Genomic DNA, 22,503 nt, shown 5'->3' with positions numbered 1-22,503 from the left:
GTATTTCAGTGGGCAGCTTCTAAAAGTTAAAACTGCAAGCATAATACACACAAATAATGTAACATTGTCGTATTTACTTAACGTAGGGCAGTTATGCTGTATCCTAGGGAAGGGCATAATTATTAATTAATAGGCATTATACGCCAGAGCAAATTTTGTGCCCCTTCACACCTGCACCCGGGGGCAACTGCCCCCCCTCTTGCTACACCATTGACGTTACCATTCAAAACAATATACCTACCTTTCTGCATACAGTAGGTAGAATCCCACACTCATGTGGTGGAGGGGCTGGTGCAATTGCAAAACCTAGATAAGCTCCATTCAGAGAAGGCAACTGATGGGGAAAGCTCATGGAGTGTGACACCCTATAGTGGGGCTTGCTAAAGGTGTAAAACTCGTGAGAGACTGCACTGATCTTGTGCAGGATATACTCTTTGCCTGGTTGGAAAAATGGAATAATGAAGGTAAAATGAGCCAATGTGTCACACATGAGTGGAAAAAAAGAGTAACCAAGCATTTGCACAAAGCACATCAGTCAGATATGAGATGTAATGTGACTAGGATAATGATCAGACATTACAGTTTAGTATGTGTTCTACTGTACACTTTACTAACCTCACATAGAGGAATGGGGATTAAATGCCTTCCTGTGGTGTGAGGATAAAACTTTTCCCCATCCAGCTGGCCAAACCACCAAGAAATTTAATATTGCGTAATAGGGGGTGACCTGTACTACACCGACATGGACACTTTTGCCCTACCTCCCACTGCACTGTACTGCCCACTAGGACTCTTTCTAGAAGAATCACACAACTGGTGAAGAATCCTCCAAGTAAACCACCCTAGTAGCGAGAAACTGGGAGTGGCAAGGATCTACCATGCTTGGTAGATCCTTAAAGGCCAAGATGAGGGAGGAATTTGTGTTGGAGAGACACCAGACAGATGCTCAGACTAGATCAGATCTAACCACTGCAAAAGGTCTTTTACTTTTTACAGACAAAAGTGCAATGGGTTACTATGAAACCTAATATGAAAAGTTGGCATGTGCAAGCCAAGGAAGAGAAGACAACACTCCCCCAATGCTGGCTTTTTCCATAATAGTCCCTGGAGGGTACAGTCTGGAATGGATAAATTATATGGGTACTTTAGGAATGAGAGCAGATGGATCTAATGCTTTCCGTTACATCTAACACACTGTAAGATTAGGGAAGTAAATATAACCTGTGAGGCAAAATATACCACGAGATATATTCAGAGAAAAGAATAAACAGGTAAAGAAATAAAAGAGGCAGTTCAGTAGGCACCGAGTTTAAAAAAAAAGGCTGCCTAATAGCCTATGATGGTGAGACTGGCAACCCTCAGGTTGAACAAGGTAAAGAAGGCTGAAAGATGAGCAACAGTAGAATGGCATGGTTGTAGTGAGCAGTGAAGAACATTCCACTTTTCTTGATAGACAGAGAGAGTAGAAAGGCAACACAAATGAAATAAAAGAAAAAGTTGAAAAGCGAACAAGGGACCAGACAAACACCATGCAAGAAGATGAAGGAATGATACTCTCAAGTGAAAGAGAGGTGTATGAAGTTGGAGTAAGAATGACCAAAATAGAAGCAGAGGAAGAGGTGCCCTGGATGCTAGTCAGTGAAGAGGAAACTAAGACCGAGCCCACCAAAAACAAAAAAAAATAAAAAAAGGTAGCTACCAACAGAACCCAACAAGGAGACATGCATGAGATGGAAAAGTGGAGAATACACATATAGAAAGAGATGTGACCAATCCAGGCTGAAGGTATTCACTGCCAAAACTGCTGGCTAAGGTACTGGGGACTAGAAAAGGGGATGTTTGGTAAGTCCAGTGTGTGAAAGCAAAGGTCTCTGAATTGAGTCCCTCCCTGACAATTCATATGGGAAACAACAGTGAGATTGTCAGAATGGATCATAACCAAGTGATCTACAAGAACTGGTAGGTAATAGAAACACACCCAATAGGAGATCAAGAGTTTGAGAAAATGAAAATTGATGTATATGTTCCACAGGAGAACAAATCTAGATGTGTGTGTGTGTGTGGGGGGGGGACAGGTTTGGGGCAGTGGGATGCTGACATTAGTATTAGTACAGTCTAGCCACCATGACAGATCCTCATGAAAATAAGGTGGCAGTGTCACAAGGGAGGAAAGAGGATCGTGAGAGATTTTCCATTGGCTGCTCAAAGTTCAATTAGGAAGCCTCATGTGAATCTGTCCTAGAGGGGCAATATGTTCTTAAAACATGAGTCCCCAAAAGAAATAGAATCTTTTACAAGAGTCAATGTGACTAGATGATTCATGTCCCACAGACAAATTGGGGAAGACTAAGCTCAATTGAGTCAAGAACTGAAAAACTCCAAGTTGGACCAATTATTGAGTTGGATTTAGGAATGACTTGGAAAACTTGACCAGCCAACTTAGATGACCCACCTCTTTGATGAGAAGTGATGGGAACAAAAAAATAGAGGACTTCCCAAGAAGAGGTAAGGAGGAGCCAGTCATCCATGTAATAATGAAAATGAAGCTCTAGACTGTGAACATGGGGAACAAATGATACCATGACTCAATTGAAGACATAAATAGCCTCAGTGGTACTGAAGGGAGAGCTTACAACTGCTACACCTCATTCCAGTAAATGAAACACAATAAATGACAGGAGGACAGATCAATCAGAATATGTAAAAAGGTATTAGCAACATTGATAGAAGTCATCCAAAGTCTGGGGGAAAAGGATCAACAGAGAGGAAGAAAGCCCTCCATACTGAACTGAAGAAACAACGGATAGTGGTTGAGAGGGAAAACGTCAATGACAGTACATCAGTCTAAGATAAAAATGAAGTTGATTTTGAGTGCAAGTGCTTATGGGGATCTACTGTACATGGAGAATATGTTGTGCCCTTCTACTGATGGAAGGCTATTTTTCACAAAATGATAACATCATATACTAGCACAGTTCACATTATAATATGCCCTATATGGGAGATAGCTCAAAGTCAGAAGCATACACAAAATCTCAAAGGCAGATACACAAGAATAGCTACTGTATGCAGGAGATAACTATCATTTTGAAATGACAAAACTACCTATACAGACATATCTTAGACACATTTTTAAAGAAAAAATCAAGTTTCTGACAATGCCAGAGAAATACTAAAAAATAGAATTACACAATATTTAACTAAAATCTTTAATTTCACATTCAGTTGGTTACACTGGTAGTGGCTATAAGTAAAACAATTACATTTGAAAATAGAAATGCCTATTATATTATTAAATGTAATTTAAGTAAACATTTGCTTTAATACCATTCAAGTCGAGTATGCATGGAACTCTATTCTTAGATATGTTAAAAAAATATATTTTAGCAGTTGTTTATAACATTAGTTTTACATTAGGAATTGCTGAAGTTTACATAAAATGTAAAATTGTGAGCCATTTAGTACTGGAAAATAACTAAAGTTCACTGTGTTCAGGAAAGTGGTGCTAGTGATCTATGGCTATGGATTTATTATGAATGGATAATTTTTTCTTAAAACATTATATGAATATTAAAACGTTCTCAATAAAATGCAACAGCTAGAAAAAGGTTTTAAGGTGAAGAAGATCCAAAATGAAAAGAATAAATGGAGATGTAAATGGTTAAACAAAGTAACATAACATTGGGCAGTCATTTTCATACTTGCTCAAAGTTGGCTAGAGTTCCATTGTATGGTGTATACTGTGTGAAAATGTTTGAAATATGGTAGCATTAGCAAGAAACTGCTAAAACTTCTTCCATCATTTTGCTAAATATAATAAGAATATGTTAATGTTTTTGATAGCTATTTCTAAACTTGGGATAATTTAAGTTAATTCTTTAACTTTGTGTGTGATTACTTCTAATAGAGAAATTATGTTAAACGCATGGATGTTAGCTTTCTGTCTACAGACATAATTCTGTTATGGGAGAAATCTTCAAGGTCAAGTTGTTGTTTTTTCACTTTTTTTCAAAAGATTTTCAGTCAAAATGTATTGAAATCATAGTCATAATAGGTGTCCTCAACACTATGTAATAGAAAAATAGAACTACCTGAAACCAGTGTGTGTGTCATTACTTGAAATGGTCATATGTTAAACGTAGCAGCAATATTGAAATTGTATTGAAATTAATTAAAAGAAACAAACCTACTATGACAGAAGTTAATCTTGTAGTTGGAAAATAGTTAGTAAATATGATTTGGATATGTAACTGATAAAAGTAAGAAGTTTGTCAGTCTGTCTGATTTGTTGTTAAGCGAAAGCTACACGATAGGTTATTTGTGCTGTGCCCACCATGGTTATCGATATCCAGTTTTTAGCATTATAAACCTTCAGATTTATGGGTGAACCACTGGGAGGCAGGTAAGAAGGTGATCATAAATCAGTTATTTGTGACATTACATCACAATATGACCAATGACAATTTTTTAACTAGCCCTATACAGATTTAATGCTGAAGGCTGGTGAACTGTTAGAAACCAATAGGTCTAAAATTGTTTTGAAAATAAAGTTAACTGCTGGTGTGCTAGCATTTCAACACTTTCAGACCATGACATTATGTGTAATTCAGTTATTATCGTATGCAACCAATAAATGTATGTTAACTTTTCTAGATAATTGACATTAAACAAATTATCCACACACTAAAGGCTATTTGATCTTAACACAGTCACTTTGTAGTTCTTTGAACTATTTTAATGTGTTAGAAAAATGCTTGTAGTTTCTCATCTTGTAAGAGTTGATGATCAAAATGATGAAGCTAGGTATAGAAAGTTCATAAAAGTATTCCTAGAATACCTAAAAAAATTATGGTCTAGAGATTTCATAGAATTAGAAGAAACAAGAGTACATTATAAATACGTATAACCAGTGTGTGAAGATCAATGAAAATTCAATGAAGTATTTAGTGTTCAGTTCAGTGTTTGTAATGAGAGTTATTACAATTATTCTGCTATTCAGTTACTCAGTAAGTTACATTTTTATCAAAGCTAATTAAGTTAGGCATACACCTCAGTTTACTTTAAACATTGTATTTGAAATGAAGCTCAAATTTAGTCATGAAGTCTCTGTTGCAAAGTCTATTTATGAAATTTGGCCTCAAATCAAACATGGCTTTTGCTATAACAAATGTTATTGAAGAAGTAAATTATTTCATTATCATCAAGTAGACTGAACTTGGTAATATTTTAATCAAATAATCCAAAAAAATCTAACCAATAACAGAAGACATTACAGCACTATTTTACACTTGCAAAACCAGGTATTCAGAAAAAACAACCTTGTGCCTATACTGAACAGATGCAAGCACTAAATGTTGCACCAACCACCAGTACTTTCTTACACAAAAAATTAGGTGTAAAGAAACAAACAGCTTTGTAGCTATATCAAACAACTTCAAGCATTAAAAGTTGGACCAAGTATACCTGGTTTTTTTATGTGTAAAAAAATACTGGCTGAAGCTGTTCAATATAGCCACAAGGCTGTTTGATTCTATATACCTGGTTTTTCATGTGTAATGAGATACTGGCTGAGAATCAAACAGCCTTGTGGCTATATTGAACAGCTTCAGCCAGTATTTTCTTGCACACAGAAAACTAGGTATCAAACAACACTGTGACTACATAACAATATCTTCAAGTACTAAAAAAAAATACTGAGAAACAGTATTCCCTCACCTGGTACTAATGGTGGAAGGATATTTTCCAATGTAGCCTCACAGCTTGCCCCTGCTTCCAGTAATATATTCATTCCTTCAACATCACCTTTAGATGCTGCAAAAGTAAGGGCTGTTTCATACAGAAACAATCCTCCATGTAATGTCTCAAGAGTAAGGTCTGATCTCTCCAAGAGTCCATCTGCAGGAAATCCAGATGTGAGGAGAAGCTCTAGACACCCATAACTAGTGAAAGAACAAATCATATACTGTACATTAACAATAACTGAATGCATAGTAGCGAGGTCATAAAATATTATATAGCAATAAAATAAAATGTATTTTTCTCTGTGATAGAACTTTCAGCATTTATAAATGTATAAAACAAAAAAATATATATAAAAATGTCAAGTGCATACAATATATTTAATAATAGTTACCTTATATGAGCAATAAACAAGCTAGTTAATGAATAATGACATTAAATCTACACTAGCTTTATATGCAACTAGGTGTTTCTTTAAAGTAAAGTGTTTTGTTACATTCTGTAGAGAATTAAATCTCATACACATTCATATAATGCCCACCAGTGGCACAGCAGTATGTCTGCAGATTTACAACACTAGAAACTGGGTTTCGATACTCATGGTGTACACAACACAGATAGCCCATTGTGTAGCTTTGTGCTTAAACTACAAACAAACCCACATTCATATAAAATGACATTTTGTTTTTGTACCTCTACAATATCATACAACTGACTGAATTAGCATTTTGTTGTACGAGTAAGTTTTCCATGAAATAATAAACTGGCTTCAACTTTAGCGACATTCAGGCATTTTATAACATAAACATAAACCTGGAAAGAAGTTCCGTCACATAAGAAGAAAAAGAAAAGTTCTCATATACAAACAATTTTTTTACAGTAGTATGTTGACAGTATTTCCTCCTACCAAGCACAAAGAAGAAAATTTCAAGAAACCTGATTCATAATACAGTTATTATTGTAGACCATAAATCTTCTATAACTGAAGATGTTACAATATGTGAATACATGTACAACTTATTTGAGAAAATGGCTGGAAAAATATTCATAAAAAATAAATTTTTCCTTCCTCCTTTCCAATACTTTTGTCTCATAGAATAATATAAAAGCTTCATATGCAAGAAATTTGAAAAAGAAGAAGCTGAACTTTTAGGTGATCCAATTTCTAAAGTTTAACTTGATTAGAACACCATTTATCTATTGGCATACTTAGAACCATAAAAAAAACACTACAAAAATATCAAAATGATGTATTAAATGCAGTCCATAAAAAAATAATCAAATATATTTGAAAAATAAAAATTGTAGACATCTTTGAACACAACAATTTTGTCCATAACAAATTATCTACCTTTGCCACTCTATGGCAAGATGTAGAGGACTGACAACATAATCTGTGGTGGCCTCTTCTTCTGCTTGTTGTAAAACACCAACATCCTGACGCTGACACAGTTTGATCACCTGACCAATGTCCATGTGTTCTAACAACAGCTTAACACTTCTGAAATTTAAAAAAGATGTAAGGAAAAATATCTTAAAATACTTTAATTTTTCATCTTATAATGTAGGTATATTGACATTTGCTAGTCTTAACTTCCAAAATTCTGTGCTAGTATTTTACTGTAAAGGTAAATACAAAAACAATTGTTTTCAGAAAAAAAAGTTTTATTGGTTAAACTTCTTTCCTCAGTTTAAATGCCTTAAACCAGGTACTCTTATTGTATTAAACCTGTTTCGTATTCTTTCTTACATGTTGATATATTTCCTGTAGTGAACTGATCAATATTTAAAACAGTATTTTAATTAAGGTTTTCACAAGGCTGCAACATAGCTTGATACTCCAAAATCCAAACTTTAACAGTTAAACATACTGCTTAAGAATTTTAACTTTCAGCAACAAACCTAAATCCCTCTTTCTTGTGTGTGTTTATCACCAATGTTCCTATCACACTTTTGTTTTCATACCCCAGGTGCCTAACTTTATACATTTATCTGTTTTTAACTAGGATATATTTGCATAAAGGTTCACAAGAGTCACAAAAATATCAAATCATACCCAAATCTGTTCAATGTATACCATGAAATCCACATCAGTGGGGAAACTGTGGAAACTTTCAATAAACATTAAACCAAACTATACTTTAACTAATTACTTAACTAGCTGGCAGTCCCCTAGACAGAAGTTATGTAAATTCATGATTAATAAAAAGTTATCTTGGACATGAAAAGTTGCTTCCCTTATATGCAACTGTAAAAAACGTCCATAAAAACTGCAAAATACAAAATGTGAAAATGCAAATTTGCAAGTATCTCCACATGGGCCCAACAAACCTTCATGGTGAAGATCCATCAACAGGGGGAGAAATAGACAATAAAAAAAAATGCAAAAACACCCATAAAAAAACACAAAATGCAAAACTGAAAATTTGTATACATCTCCCCATGGACCCAATGAAACTCCATACCAAATGTGGTGAAGATCCATCTACAGGGGTTGAAGTAGTGATAAAAAATGCATAAACACCCGTAAATGGCAAAACCGAAAATTTTTATGTACCTTCCCATGAACCCTTCATAAATCTGTATATCATTATGTATATTCATTAGCCACATCTCCCCTCCCAGAGCATGTTCAATGACAACCAAATGGTATATACATCTGATTGTGCTGAAAGCAAGAAAATCTCATATTTTGGCTTGAATTGGGTACATTAAATTAAAGAATGCCGTACCTGTCGGTTTTCTAGCTACTCTCTCAGTTTTATACTGCAATATTATATATTGTGGCTGACTCTTGCATCAATGCACTTGCATATTTAGATTTATTACATTAGATAAAGTCATTACCCCCTCCCTCCTAATCATCTTCCAGTGAATATAAAAATATAAACTTTTTGCTCTGTACGTTAAACTTACGTTAATGTAAAGCCTGGTACATGTGACTGCAAACTTAAAGCTGCATCTGTACATGCTTTAACTAAGGGTTTACAATGTATACATATATACTTTATTCTATAACAAGCTTAGTTATCATTGTCAGTAGCTTATATATTCACCTAAGTCATATTATTATTAATTAGTAGCTAACTTATGTGTACAGTTATCCCTTGTCATTTGTGGTACAGCCACAGCCACACCCAAAACTAGTGTGAGGCTTTCATTGTGCTGCACTGTGTATCCCACACTCTCAAACCATGCACCACAACATCCTACATATTCTCAGTCTTTGTTCAATCATGGTGTTTATGTGCAGACTCTACCCTGTAACCTCTCCAAGTTCTCTGCCTGCTTCCTTTGTTGCTGCTACCTATATTGCTAAGGGTATTCATGGTTTTAGCATTCGCAGTAATTTCTAGAACCTATCTCATGTGAATGACAAGGGATAACTGTGTATGTGTGTGTGTGTATATGTATGTATATATATATATATGTGTGTGTGTGTGTGTGTGTGTGTGTTACTTATTATAACTAAATACTTATTAGCCTGTATCCTACATTTTAGTTGCTAATCTGCTAACATATTCTGGAAAATTCTGAGATGGAGTGATTTTGTTGGTGGCCAGGAGTCAATCCTGGGTCTTCATTAAATGCTTTTACTTCTTTTTCATAAAAATATGAAATACCAACATATATAAATAAATATTTGTTGTTTTATTTTATAACAAAATGACTAAGAACAACAACAAAAACCAAAAAGAAAACAACCTGCACCAACTGCGTAACTTGCAGGTTGGACTTCAAAGGCATTCCATCACTACGGCATTGAGACCATGGTAAAATCATCATTTAGATGTCACAGTCCTTGAACTGCAGGGAAAGCCTTTGGTAGGCTCTGAGAAAGTTTGCCATGATAAAAATCTCTACCAGCAGGAAGATACCTTTCAATTGATTTATCTTCAGCCAGGATTAACCCTGACTTTACCATCATAGTTGCTTGAGTCCTTGAACAAGATATAACCTTTCATGTGAGAGTATGAGTAAGCAGACAATAAAACGATTGTACAAAATTTTTGGCAAATCTCGTCAAAGACGAGCTAGCCAAAAGAGCAAAGAATCTGATCATATATAAAAAAAATGGACTGAAAGATGTCTAGTCAACAGGATTCTGATTGATCAGAAGTTCAGCTAAAAGTCTACATGCTGCAACAAACCAGCCACAACTGTAGCTATTACCTTGGTCAAGTAACATTACTACAGGCTTGAGTTAACTCATGTATGATGCCTTTAGTCAAAGCATCCCTTACACCTGTAGATGACCCACTTTTCCAGGCTTCATTGGGTTTTGTGTTGACCAACATTCAGCTTTGCTGCCCGATACTGGCATTTCCATGACAACAGCTAACATAGATACCCTGTAACCTTGCAACATTTCCTTGCCCACTGCCTGATCATTACTAAAACAAAGACTGCAAACATTGGTTCCCACACAAACAATCAAAACAGACTAGCAACCATACGAGTGCCAGCCTCTATCTTCTGACCATGAGAATCCATTAACATTGACATCTCATTCCTATTAAAATTATTTTGGATAAAACTTTAGTACAGGCTGGATGTTACTTTCTGCCTCAGTTTGTACACTCAAAGTCTTTATATTCATGTATTTTAATTGCACTTTGTACTCAAAGAATATTAAGAAAATTTTCAATACAACCATTTGCTTACAAAATACTGCAATCTGCATTTCTGATAATAATTAACTCGTACGTATCAAACAAGAAAGACCTTAACCAATGAACACATTATTGAGGACATACATCACATCCAAAGGGAGCAGTATTTCTCAACCAAACATGAGCATGGTTGGTAATCAACCAGTTAATCTGTGTTCTGTTCCAGGATACATCATCATGGTCTATGGCAAATGTTCATCCCAGTTGGTTCTGTCAGAATTAAAAAAATTCACAAGCATCTGCTTGATAAAACAATCAGACTGGTGGGGATAACATGAAGTGTGTGTTTTCATCATATCCAACAATATACATCTATGGTTATTGCAATTAGTTCTCTGGTCTGTGTGAATGTCTTGAAGTATGCATTACACAAGTCTGAAGAATTTGAGGGCCAAGAGTTCTACGAACCACTAGTTGCACCACATGTTGAGAACCATATCTTGGTGGTTGATAACAACAGTACAGCACACTTTTTAAAACTTTTACAAGTGCCACAGCTTTAAAGCATACTCTTTACATTCCTCAATCTGTGCTAGTGATATTTCACATTGCTGCATGGAAAAAAAAGCTCACACAAGATCTGAGTCCTTCAGTTGCTCTTCCCAAAGCTCTTGGGGCATTATTGAGGTATCCAACCACTAATGGAATCTCCTACCATATGGAGTGATATTGCTATGTCAGAAATGACTAACTCCCACAGAGTGTCTAGTATCAGAAAATTCAATGAACAGACAGGTGTTTCCATATTATGGGCCTGGATGATGCATTTTAATCAAACATGCCATCACACCTTCCAGATTAAAGTTCATAAGCCACTTCAGAGTTGCGTTATACACAAAATCATGGAACTTTCTTTCATACAGGTTGTGTTCACAGTGTTGAACAAAGACCACAATTTCAAGCAGTCCTTTATTCATTGTGCAATATCTGCATTCAGGAGCCATGAACATACAGGATTACACATTCCATGAACATACAGGATTACACATTCCATGAACATACAGGATTACACATTCCATCACATCCTGTAACTGGGAAAACACAGCCACAATTCCACGATCATTGGCATCAGTATCCAACAAGAACTTACAATCTCATAATGGATATGCCAACATTGGAGCTTCAACTACAGCATACTTTAGTGATAGGAATGCTTCTTCATATTCCTTGGTCCATGTATGGTGCAAGTTAGCTTTACTAAGAGCAGATAATGGTGTGGCAATCTTCGAGAAGTTGGTAATACAACAACAAAGAAACTGAATTTCTCTTTGTATCACTCTTTTGTAATCTTTGTAGGATCAGTAAAGTTCATCTCTACCCACAGTATGACTGAGAAACCACACCTGCAAGTGCATGAGCTTGGTTTCAACATCAAGTTAACCTTTCTTATCTGCTTAAGAACCATAGTCAAGTTTTCAGCAGCAAACTAGAGCATGTGACAAAAGATCAAGACATCATCATCATCAACATAGACCAGGCATTTCTCCCACTGAAGACCCTTCAGAATAAATTCTATTAGCCTCTGGAAAGTAGCAGAGAAGTTATACAGAATAAAAGATATGTTACAAAACTTGTAAAAACCATTCAAAGAGCTGAAAGCTGTCTTAGGTCTACACTCATAATCCAGTTTGACTAGCCAGTACCCACATGTCAGATCTAAAGTGTTGAATAATTGAGAACTTACAATGCATGTGTTTGTGGAAGTGAAATGGCATTATTGTGAGTAACTGCATTCACCCATTAAAGCCAACAAGGAGCCTTGGCATACCCTCCTTCTTCATGATAATCACCACAGAAAACAAACTTGCACTTTGTGAAAGTTGAATGAATCAGTCTTTTAACATACATTGTATCTCAATGTTGGCTACATCCCTATGCTCCAGGTAACTCTATGCAGGAGTTGTATAATTAGATATGCATGTGCTATATCTACGTTATTAAGAGAGATTTTTTGTTAACCCAACTGGTCCCACACATACTTTGATATATGCAAGAAACTGGATTTTGATACCCATGGTGGGCAGAGAACAGATAACCCATTGTGTAGCTTTGTACTTAACTACAAACAAACCAGTAATAATTAATACTCCTACCTGTATCATTTATATATTCAAGTCATATTTATTAACTAGTATCTAACTCTGAAGTTAATTTCTGTCACAGTAGTTTTCTCTCATACCTCCTCCAGCATTTTGGTAACTATGACAGGAATACTATATTTTCTTAATATTGTTTATATAGCTATTTCTAAATTTTTGATACTTTAAATTTTTAAGTTTTTTTTTTTTGGGTGGTTTTGCTTTATATTAGGCACTGTAAGTGAAGTCACTACTCTGGCTAGTTAAATATAACTTTATTCTGACAGATGGTGGTTAGTTAAATATGACTGGAAAGGCATGTAGCTGACTACATGAGTGATGTCAAACGCAGAATGAAGGTAGTTATCTACAACTTTGTTTCTGGAATTGGTATTTCCAGGATGGATGTACGCTTTTCACTGTGATATAGGTCCAGCTTATCTCTCTTTGGTTAACTTGTGTTCAGGGCTACTGATGAGGAGTGGAATTCTCTGAAACTAGTATAACCCAATAACATGTGTTGATCAAAATGTAGATTGAAGTGGACATCCCTTGAACTTAGACTTCAAAATTAAACAATTTTTGGGACACTAAGTTTATTTATTATTATTATATGCAGTAACAATTACCCCCAGTGTCACAGCAGTATTTCTGCGAATTTACAGTGCTAGAAACTGGATTTTGATACCCATGGTGGGCAGAGCACAGCTAGCCCATTGTGTAGCTTTGTACTTAACTACAAACAAACAATGCTAGGATTTATAATGCTCATCAAACATACTGTTGATGTGAACATGCTTTGTATTCACTATGAAGAAAACCTATATACTGAAGTGAAGAAAAAGTGTCAATAGCCACCATTCAGTTCTTCACATTATATAGCCACATAATAGCAGATATATAGTAAATAAGCTTAGTATTCAGAAAATTGTTTAATTTCTTCACCCATTCAGTGAATACAAAGCACGTTCACATCAACAGTATGTTTGATACTGGACATAATGCCTTATGCCAGCAATTCATGATAAATAATTTGGTCATTTGTGTGATACTACATCACAATAAGACTTGTAATAATTTATAGTACATCTTTTATTACTATAAGGTCTGTGGGTGAAATACTATTATATTCTTCTTACTTAAAAGCTGTACAAGACCACTTCTTATAGTTGATTTCTTAAAAGTAATAGCCTAAGAGAATTCCAGTTTTTTGGTATTTAGTTTGTGTAGTATAAATCCATAGCTAGAAGAACCATATGATTGTAAAATGTGGGGTGGATAACTACATAAATTTATACTTCACTGCAAATGATGAAGGGGCCTATGTCATATCAATTCTAAGATAATATTGTAAACTTTTTAATATCACTTCTTGTCCTTCATTCTCAAGAGAAAAAAATGGTAGAACAATCCCCATAAGATAACCAAATCACCCCACAACACAATATTTCACAGTCACAAACTTACAAACCACCTAAAGACTCGACAAAGAATACCTTTATTCACATCAAACACCCCTGATGTAGCTTCCAATACACTGGAGAAACAAAAATGCCATTTTTTTTTAATTTGCAATTATTTTAGCTCTAATCAATATACAACACAAACACCTAATACAACTAAAACAGAAGTTTCCATGCAGTCTATACAGCTTATTTTTGGAATATTCAATCAAGAGTTGAAAATAAATCATTAATGGTTACATAACCATAACGTTAGCACTAAGAGTTCATACAGTGATCCCAAATATGAAATAATTAATTAACCACAATATAAAGTTGCATGCAAAATCAAATTCTTAACCATTATCAACACAATATAAAAAGTTATAGACACAAATAATCAATGAATAAAAACTACATTCATTTTATACATTATTTGTTTAATCTATACCTTATCCTAATTTATCATACATTAAAAAAAACTAATCACAATATAAAGTTGCAAAAGAAAACAAATCCCTAATCATATCAACAGAATCACATATACACACACACACACACACACACACACACACAACTAATAATACATAGTACAATCACTTTTAAATCAACTATTCACTTAATATAACCTTATTAACCAATATTCCTTTTTATAATTTCTCTCTTCAGTCTTATCAATATTCAACAATGTTCCAGGCATACCAAATTTAAAATTTTCAGCAATTTTATCATATATTCACAAATTGGATAAACATTAAGTAGCTGATTTTTATAATTTTATCTTATATATAGTTATTTTTAAGATCTGTTTTTATGTAAAATAACAATATTATACATTCCTTTTTGATTGATTTTTATAATTTTATTTTATATATAGTTACTTGTAAAATCTGTTTTTTATGGAAAATGACAATATTATACATTCTTTTTCAAAGCACCCATTAACAACCAATTTCATATATATATATATATATATATATTCCATAAATTTCTGGGTAATTAATTCATTATGTAATATATTTCATACATTTTTACTCTTGTTCCATGGTTATTATATGCTGAAATTTCAGAGTAAAGTTTTTCTAACTGTTTTCTATTGTTACGCCTCCAATCGTTAATTAATTTCCGACGAAACTTTAGTGACACAAGTCCTTTCTTAAATAAAACTGGTTTATTCTTTCCGAATACAACTTTACGATACACTTAATTTCAACAGTCGCTCTATAACAACACTATAATTCACGTCTCACGAAGCCAACAATATTTTGTCCGCATACATTCAATTACTCATTACACTGTTGTTCCATCACGTTGTGACCATCTTATATATACCAGACTACCCCTAATCTAGTAATCTCTTGAAGGTTCGAGAAAGAAGTGGCGTGATACTAGACACGTGACCTCGCTGATGCAACACTATTATATATGATTTTTTGATACATGTATTTTTTGTGCAAAAGCTTCAAAATAATTCATTTTTTTCATATTTGAATGGTATTTAGTTTTGTATCACTTGCAAACCCTTACAGCTAAATATGTAATCTATAATTAGATCTAGATACCTAATATTATCAATATTTTCAATAAACATACAAATGCAATCATAATGATGCTTACCTTTTGTAATGGCTATCTACTTTTTGTATGTGAAGTGTACGTACACATGATTTTTTCTCAAATGAATTATTATTTTTATACATGATTCACATACAGATATACATAATAGGGAACACTGGGCCATGAATCTTCTTACATGCCACTCCAAGAGTTAGCAAGACTTACTACTTAGGATATTTCCAGAAAGCCATGGACTTTCCCAATTGATTATTAATTTCATTTATAGACAGTACTTCTGGTTCCAACTTTCACCAACCCAACTGTAATATCTATTTTTATATCAAACTTTCCTGCAAGAATTATTTTCATACTCTCATGATACTAGCAAAATTCCAGACTTTTTCAATATAAAGATGAGAGTCCAAAATATTCATGTTGTTGAGATAAATACTCATTTTTTATCTACTTAACTTTAATAGCAGTCACATAGTATTCAACTTACTTATTATGTAGCACATTATCAAAAGAGCACTATTATCCCAAAAGAATTGACATCTTATGAAAAAGTAAAAATAAGCCTCTATACATATTTCAAAAACAGGAGTAGGCAATCTTGATTTGAAATCTAAAAGGTTGGTCTTACCTGATTCCTTAGTCTTCTTTTTTTTTCCTTTCTTTTTATCAATTAAATTTCATGAATTTTCATTTTCATTGAGATCTGAAGTGAAAAGAAAAATTCATGGAACCTAATTAGGAAAAAGGAACTAAAGAAAACTTTTGAGAAGTAAGATAAGACTAACATTTTAGATTTCAAACAAAAGAAAACCTTTTTCTAAAATATACTGAGATTCATTACTTATCCACTTTTCAAATGCTCTGCTACTACACTTATTCAAGGTTTTAGAAGAAATCATGTTACAAGTTTTATTGTTAATAATTCTATTATTAGCCAAGCATTCTTTTAAACAAGTTTTTCTTCAAAATAATTATACATGAAGTTTTTCTTAAAAATAATTATACATGTCTGGATGTGTGTGTGTGTTTGTGTATATATATACACACACACACACACACACACACAGTTTGAAACTAATCATTAGCGAGAGCTATAATAGTTGGTAAGCAAACTAACATTATGGGAAAGATGACTGCTATACAAAAAAAAAAACAATTATAACCAGAGGGCACAGATCATAAAATCTGCACACTGTTCAATGTGACCACCATTCATGTCCATTCAGCAAAACTGATATGCAGATCAGATGAATGATGCTGTCCAACTTCATGCTGGTTATGTATGTGTGGAAAATGTCTGAAAGCATATTCCAACAATATTTCCTCCTCTTATTTCAAGTGTAAGAATGATAATATGTGCGAAGTTTCTTCAACTGATCCTCTTGGTTAATCTTATAAGCTTTCTATAATCCTTGCTACTGCTATGAGGTCCTCTCCTTCATCACTTTTACTTTTATATTACTCTTGCTACAGGTTAATCAAATTGCACATATCACAGACTTTTAGAGTTACATTCAAGATTTAATTAAGCTACGTTATTATCATTGTATACAAATAAACTTGGCACCAAAACACAGTTAATGAACCAAATTTTAATATTATGTATATATTTTAATTTCTTAAGTATGGAAATATTTTTAATAATCCTCTCTAGGTTTTCTCTAATTTATTTACCACCACTCTGAGAATCGCCAAATTTAATGTACAGAACTCATTATAATATACATATTACTCAGGCACAGGTTAATTTTTTTTATAGCCTTCAATTTTATTTGGCTACAGAGCCACGAGTTAGAAAACCAGACCTACTTACCACACCCACCTGTCATATCTTCTCTTTCACAAATTTCCAATAGTTCTCTCTGATGTTTTATACTACATTACTCATAACCAATAGAAAGGCAAAGTTTTAATCTGTCAAATGACATATCATCCAACGTTCTTTTCTGTACAAAACTCTGTATTTTATATTTGTCTCCAGTTCTAAACTTTATCTCATGGTATTCACATTAAAAAGCTTAGCTGAATTTTTAAAGGCTCTTATTGCATAGTTAGAAAGCCAGAAAAACTATGATAGTTATAAGACATTGTTTGCTTTGTGTGTTATTATACTGTGTTGTTAGGTACATTATTTAATTCAATAACAATTATTTAGCATAGTAGTACCATTAGTATAAAAAAGTAGGCTTAAGTTTCATCAACAGTCAAGAGCAAAAAAAAGCAAGAGCAACTGTTATAAGCTTTAAGCTATTTAGGATGAACAATTGTAGTTTCATATTACAATTTACAATCATTCTACAAAGAAAAATGGTAATTTAGACTTACTTCGTATTTTTTATGGTGATTATGGAGTCGGTCAAATTGACCTAATGGGTATAGAGTTAGGGTAGAGAAACTAACACATAAAATATAGTTGCACTGAAAAAACTTTTGATATTTATTTAGATGTTTTAGAGATTATTCAAATGAAATTTGACAATTTTCAGATGAAGAAAAGTATTTTCAATCTTAACATGAAAATCACTTTCTACTCAGAGCAGTGAACACTTTGACTCCATATATTCCCAGACACATTTTTAGTAAAAATACATAATTAAAAAATCTGATCTTTTGTGTACAAAAGACTTGTAATGTTTAGTGAAAGTCTGCCAAATTTTGCAAAGATACATAAAACATATTAAAAGTTATAGTAAGAAAACTCTGACGTTTACTTTGTGGTTACGAACTCGGTCACAGTGGCCAAGTCTGTAGCAAGAAAGTTAAAGTTACATTAGTCTTACTACAATGGTTATAATAGCAATAATAGTAGTAATGCTTTACAAGAACAATTCTCATATCCATTGATAAATTGCCAGGAGTAATTTATAATGGTGGAGTAAATTATGCCATGTTTACTGTTTTTATACAGTCAACATCGTGTAAATTGCACTATAGCAACTACTGGTTAAAATTATTTTGCATTTCCAACCATCTCATTAGTTCATCTTAGTGTTATGTCTCTCTAATGACAAGTCTTTGAGTTATGAATGGTTGAATAGGCCAACTAACTTTATAAAATCCCTGTATATTTATAGAATTTATGTATAAATTGTCTGCCACATCATTAAATGGTCAGCTACAAATGTCTTCCTCTCATTCAACAGCAACAGTCATTAATAGTATTTTGGCACATATCTTTCTTTTACTCAAATTAAAATTACTTTTGGAATCTTTTCACAGGACAAAACAACCTTTGTTTATTGAACTCTTGTGTACTAGCAACCCTAATTTTGAAGTAATAGACTAAAAAGAAGGCAGCTAGTCAAAATCATACACTATCAACTCTTGGTCTACTCTTTTACCAACAAAGAGTGACATTAACGGTCACATTATAATGCCCCTTCCACGAAAGAGCAAGTTTACTTAGTGATTGGTTTCAATACTGCAAAGTTAACATTTTCTTTACCTGAAAACATATTTCCAATAAATACTCACCTCCACATGCATATGAGGAGGACATGCATATGAAACAGATGGGACACATCAGACACAAAGTATTGACAGCCAGGTCTGAGAATTGAGGCACAGGAGAACAGAAAAGAGTAAGTTAGCAAAGAGGAGTGTGGCAAGGTAACAAAAGGAGGAGGAACAATGAGAAAGCAGGTTGTGACAGCTGGTTGATCCATGATAGTGGTAGCAGTTGAAGTTGTTGTGACAATAAACTAGGAATTCATCAATGAATTTAAGTGGATAAGTACAACAAGATAAAAAGGCTTGGTAAAACAAGTTGTTATAGAAAAACAGATGCAAAAAATTCACAAAGAAATTCAACTCGTACTTAACAGCTGTTAGATTATCAAAGTTGAACACAAGTTAAAAATGAAGCACAAAAGTAACAAAATTTCACAAAATTTGAAACCTCAAAGCACAGCAAGCAATAAGTCTAATCACTTGAGTGCCAAATCAACAAGTGAGGTTAGACTCTGTAATCCAGGGAGACAACTTTGCCAGGAGAGTGTGCCGTGCTCCTATTGGTGGATGGTTGTTACATACTTTTTGCATGCTACAGTGCAGCTGTGCCACATTAAACATGTGGGGATAGATGGGAGTATCAAAGGTAGTAGTGAGCAAAAAATTAAGCATATAGAAGGCAGCATTAATCAAGAATAGATATTGTATCGGAAGAAACAAGTCCAGGCAGCAATGTGGATCCCACCACATTTTATATGATGTTACATTACTTGTCTTCTTAGTGTATTTCTCAACCTGAGCAGCACCTTTTGCAATACATGATAACCGTCACAATATCAACCGTCAAATAACTTTCTAAATTGTTGGTAACTGTGAGTGATATTTGTGCTCACATCAGCAGACAAAAAGGATTCACATTAATCTGTGAATTCATATTGAAAGGTTTAAAATACAAAGTAAAGTTGCCGAAGTATTTACTTCATTAAGTTTCAGCAAAAATAAACATGTCATAGCACAACTGCACCAAGGAAAATAATGAGGATTTTTCATGTATGAATGTAGAGGGAGTATTTGCACAAGATGTATCACACTCTTATTAGTAGAGGACTTTGCTGCGTGATACATCATCACTCAATAGTACATGTGTTTTCATGTGAAATTTAAGTGGGACATTCACAAGGCTGGTGGCATGCAAATCTCTAAGACAGAATAGTGCAACGTCAAGAGAAAATAGCTAATCTGTACACAGAGGTGAGTCATTGTGTTCGAACTACAGATTGTGAGTTGAGTACCTCAACCACCATGTCATGCCCAGCCTCATAACCCTTGGACCTCTTTTTTTTGCATTTGAAGTAAGGACATAATCTGCTGATGTCAAATTTGATGGTTTTGGCTAAGGAACTTTCAAATTTCATATTAGCCTTAACATTAGGTAATGGCAGAGCTTTTAAACTATTCTTTTAGAAGACAAAAACAAAATGCAATAGTACAAAATATAATGAGAGAAAAAAGGACAAATCATGGTTCTTGTAATAATTGAGAAAAACACATGGGAAAAGATTATTATTCAACAGGATACTAAAATTAACATGCCTCCTTACACACAGCACTGATCTTTTACAGGGTTCACATTGCACATTAATGAAAAATGTCAAGCACTTTTCCATAGCTTACAGTCTCAGTTTCAAGCACTCTTGCTGGAAGAAATTGCTATCAAGTAATTAAAGTACATTTACATTCAGCAAGGATTAACTTTACATTGAACCATTACAAGACTCACTTAATAGATTAGATAGACCATAGTCAAATATAAACATTTAATTTTCCCAAAAAAGTGATATCCAACATTGAAAAACCGTAATAAAATACAAAAGTTCTCAAAAAAAAAGTTTGGCAATTTTATCAATTTAATTAAATAATGTCTTTTCGCAATTCTCTGTTCCAGTTCTTACATATTTTTTTCTAGTTTTGCCATTTCATCCTCCAATTTATATTTTTCTTCAAAATCCCTCCTTTTCTAATTCCCTTTTCCATTTACTCAGACTTCTTCTGGATTTCATTTTTGTTTTCCTACCAAGTAGGCATCATATTTCTGCTTTGCTGATTTACAAGAGAGCCTCAGAGACTTGCCAATCTTCACATTCAAAACACCTTCAACAGTCTTAATGTGGTCCACCACAGCACATCATGCAACAAGTCCTACAGTGAAGGGATTATCATCCATTGTTTGCTTGTTCACCGAGAAGCCTTGTTTCACAAAAGCTTGGCCATGTGACAAACACAACAACTATTTTCATGACTGACCAGATGTCACAATAACCACTTGCTGCAAGCTGTACATAGAAGTTATCTAGCCTCACAGCTGGGTTATACTCCTTGAAGGTAAAGTGGTTTTCCTTCACCAAGAAGTCTTGGTATTGCCAAAAAATCTTGTTCTTGCACCCTACCTGCTTTGAGCATTATTTTCACACCCTCTTGAAATGCTTATGAGCTGTGTCTGCTTCCCTTGCCATCTTTCTTGGATCCAAACAGTCCATGTTCCTCAGGATTCCATATTTCAATGGGCATTTATCATGCAATTTTTTTCACAACTTTCACTAACATTTTACTACAATCCATACAAAATTCCAAAATATCTCTGTGATTAATGTTCTTCTTTCTGTGAAGTAAGCTAATCACATTTTCCCTGATTATTCCAATGTCCACATTTTTGTAGGATTTCAACACACTATTTTCATCAAAGTTGATGTTCATTATATCAATGGCACTCAGTCTCTTGCCTTTTACTAAATCAACTTTTGACAAACCTTGTCATTAGGTCCATCATCCCATTTGTCAAATGAGTTACAAGGAAGGGGATCAATAGGTCATCAATTTGATACTTACGTTGAAAGTCTTGCACTTGTTGTGCAACTAAAAGCATGAAATCCAATTTCACCTTAATAGTTTTGTCCTTCATGGCTTCTTTCACAATTTTGGATCAGTTACTTCCTTCATTTGGACAGCTAGGATGTACTTCTCACATGAATCCAGCAGTGATAAATAGTGTCGACTTGCTGGAACGTTTTCAAGCCATCTATACAAATAAAACCAGACAGAAATCTAGGAAAAATCATATAATATCAGTTTTTCTTTCATATTATTATGTATGCATGTATATCTCTAGTAGGAATTTCCCTTTAAACAGAATTTACTGTTTTATCATAGTTCTGTAACTGTAGGAACTTAAAACTTTTTCTCTGAACAAACTATAAACATTTAATTCCCATATCATACTTACACATCTTGAGAATTTAAAGTTTTTACTGTAAAGTAATATGAATTTCCAACAGAAGACATTCATATTAAGACTTTCTAACAAATGAGTCTATTAATAAATTAGGCAAAATATTTGAAATTGTATTTTACACCATTTGAACAATAAAACATATGTAAAATATGTTAGAAAAACATGTAGGTTCAAGAAGTCTTGATAAAAAAAGAATAAAAACCCTATAATCTGAGCGCTTTCAAAAGATGGACCTTTCTTCTTCAGGGGTAAACTGAAGA

At 33.7% G+C, this 22,503-nt stretch overlaps 1 protein-coding gene across 4 annotated transcripts in view; it reads right to left on the bottom strand.

Annotated features, from left to right (window-relative positions):
• Window positions 1-208: 208 nt before the first annotated feature.
• LOC106472928 (ankyrin repeat and SOCS box protein 3-like) overlaps window positions 209-22,503 on the bottom strand; it is a 47,280-nt gene continuing 24,985 nt past the window's right edge. For all 4 annotated transcript variants that reach the window (XM_022401465.1, XM_022401466.1, XM_022401464.1 and 1 more), the window contains 3 exons: window positions 7,091-7,240; window positions 5,716-5,939; window positions 209-438 (listed from right to left, as the gene is read on the bottom strand). In XM_022401465.1, the coding sequence (XP_022257173.1) occupies window positions 224-438; window positions 5,716-5,939; window positions 7,091-7,240 (589 nt within the window). In that variant the 3' untranslated portion in view covers window positions 209-223. The remainder of the gene's footprint in view (window positions 439-5,715; window positions 5,940-7,090; window positions 7,241-22,503) is intronic.

The sequence above is a fragment of the Limulus polyphemus genome, unplaced genomic scaffold (assembly GCF_000517525.1).
Source record: "Limulus polyphemus unplaced genomic scaffold, Limulus_polyphemus-2.1.2 Scaffold5742, whole genome shotgun sequence".
In the NCBI taxonomy this organism is placed as follows: domain Eukaryota; kingdom Metazoa; phylum Arthropoda; class Merostomata; order Xiphosura; family Limulidae; genus Limulus; species Limulus polyphemus.
Note: the sequence above shows the minus strand (reverse complement) of the source record. Positions and strands in the feature narration are given on the sequence as shown.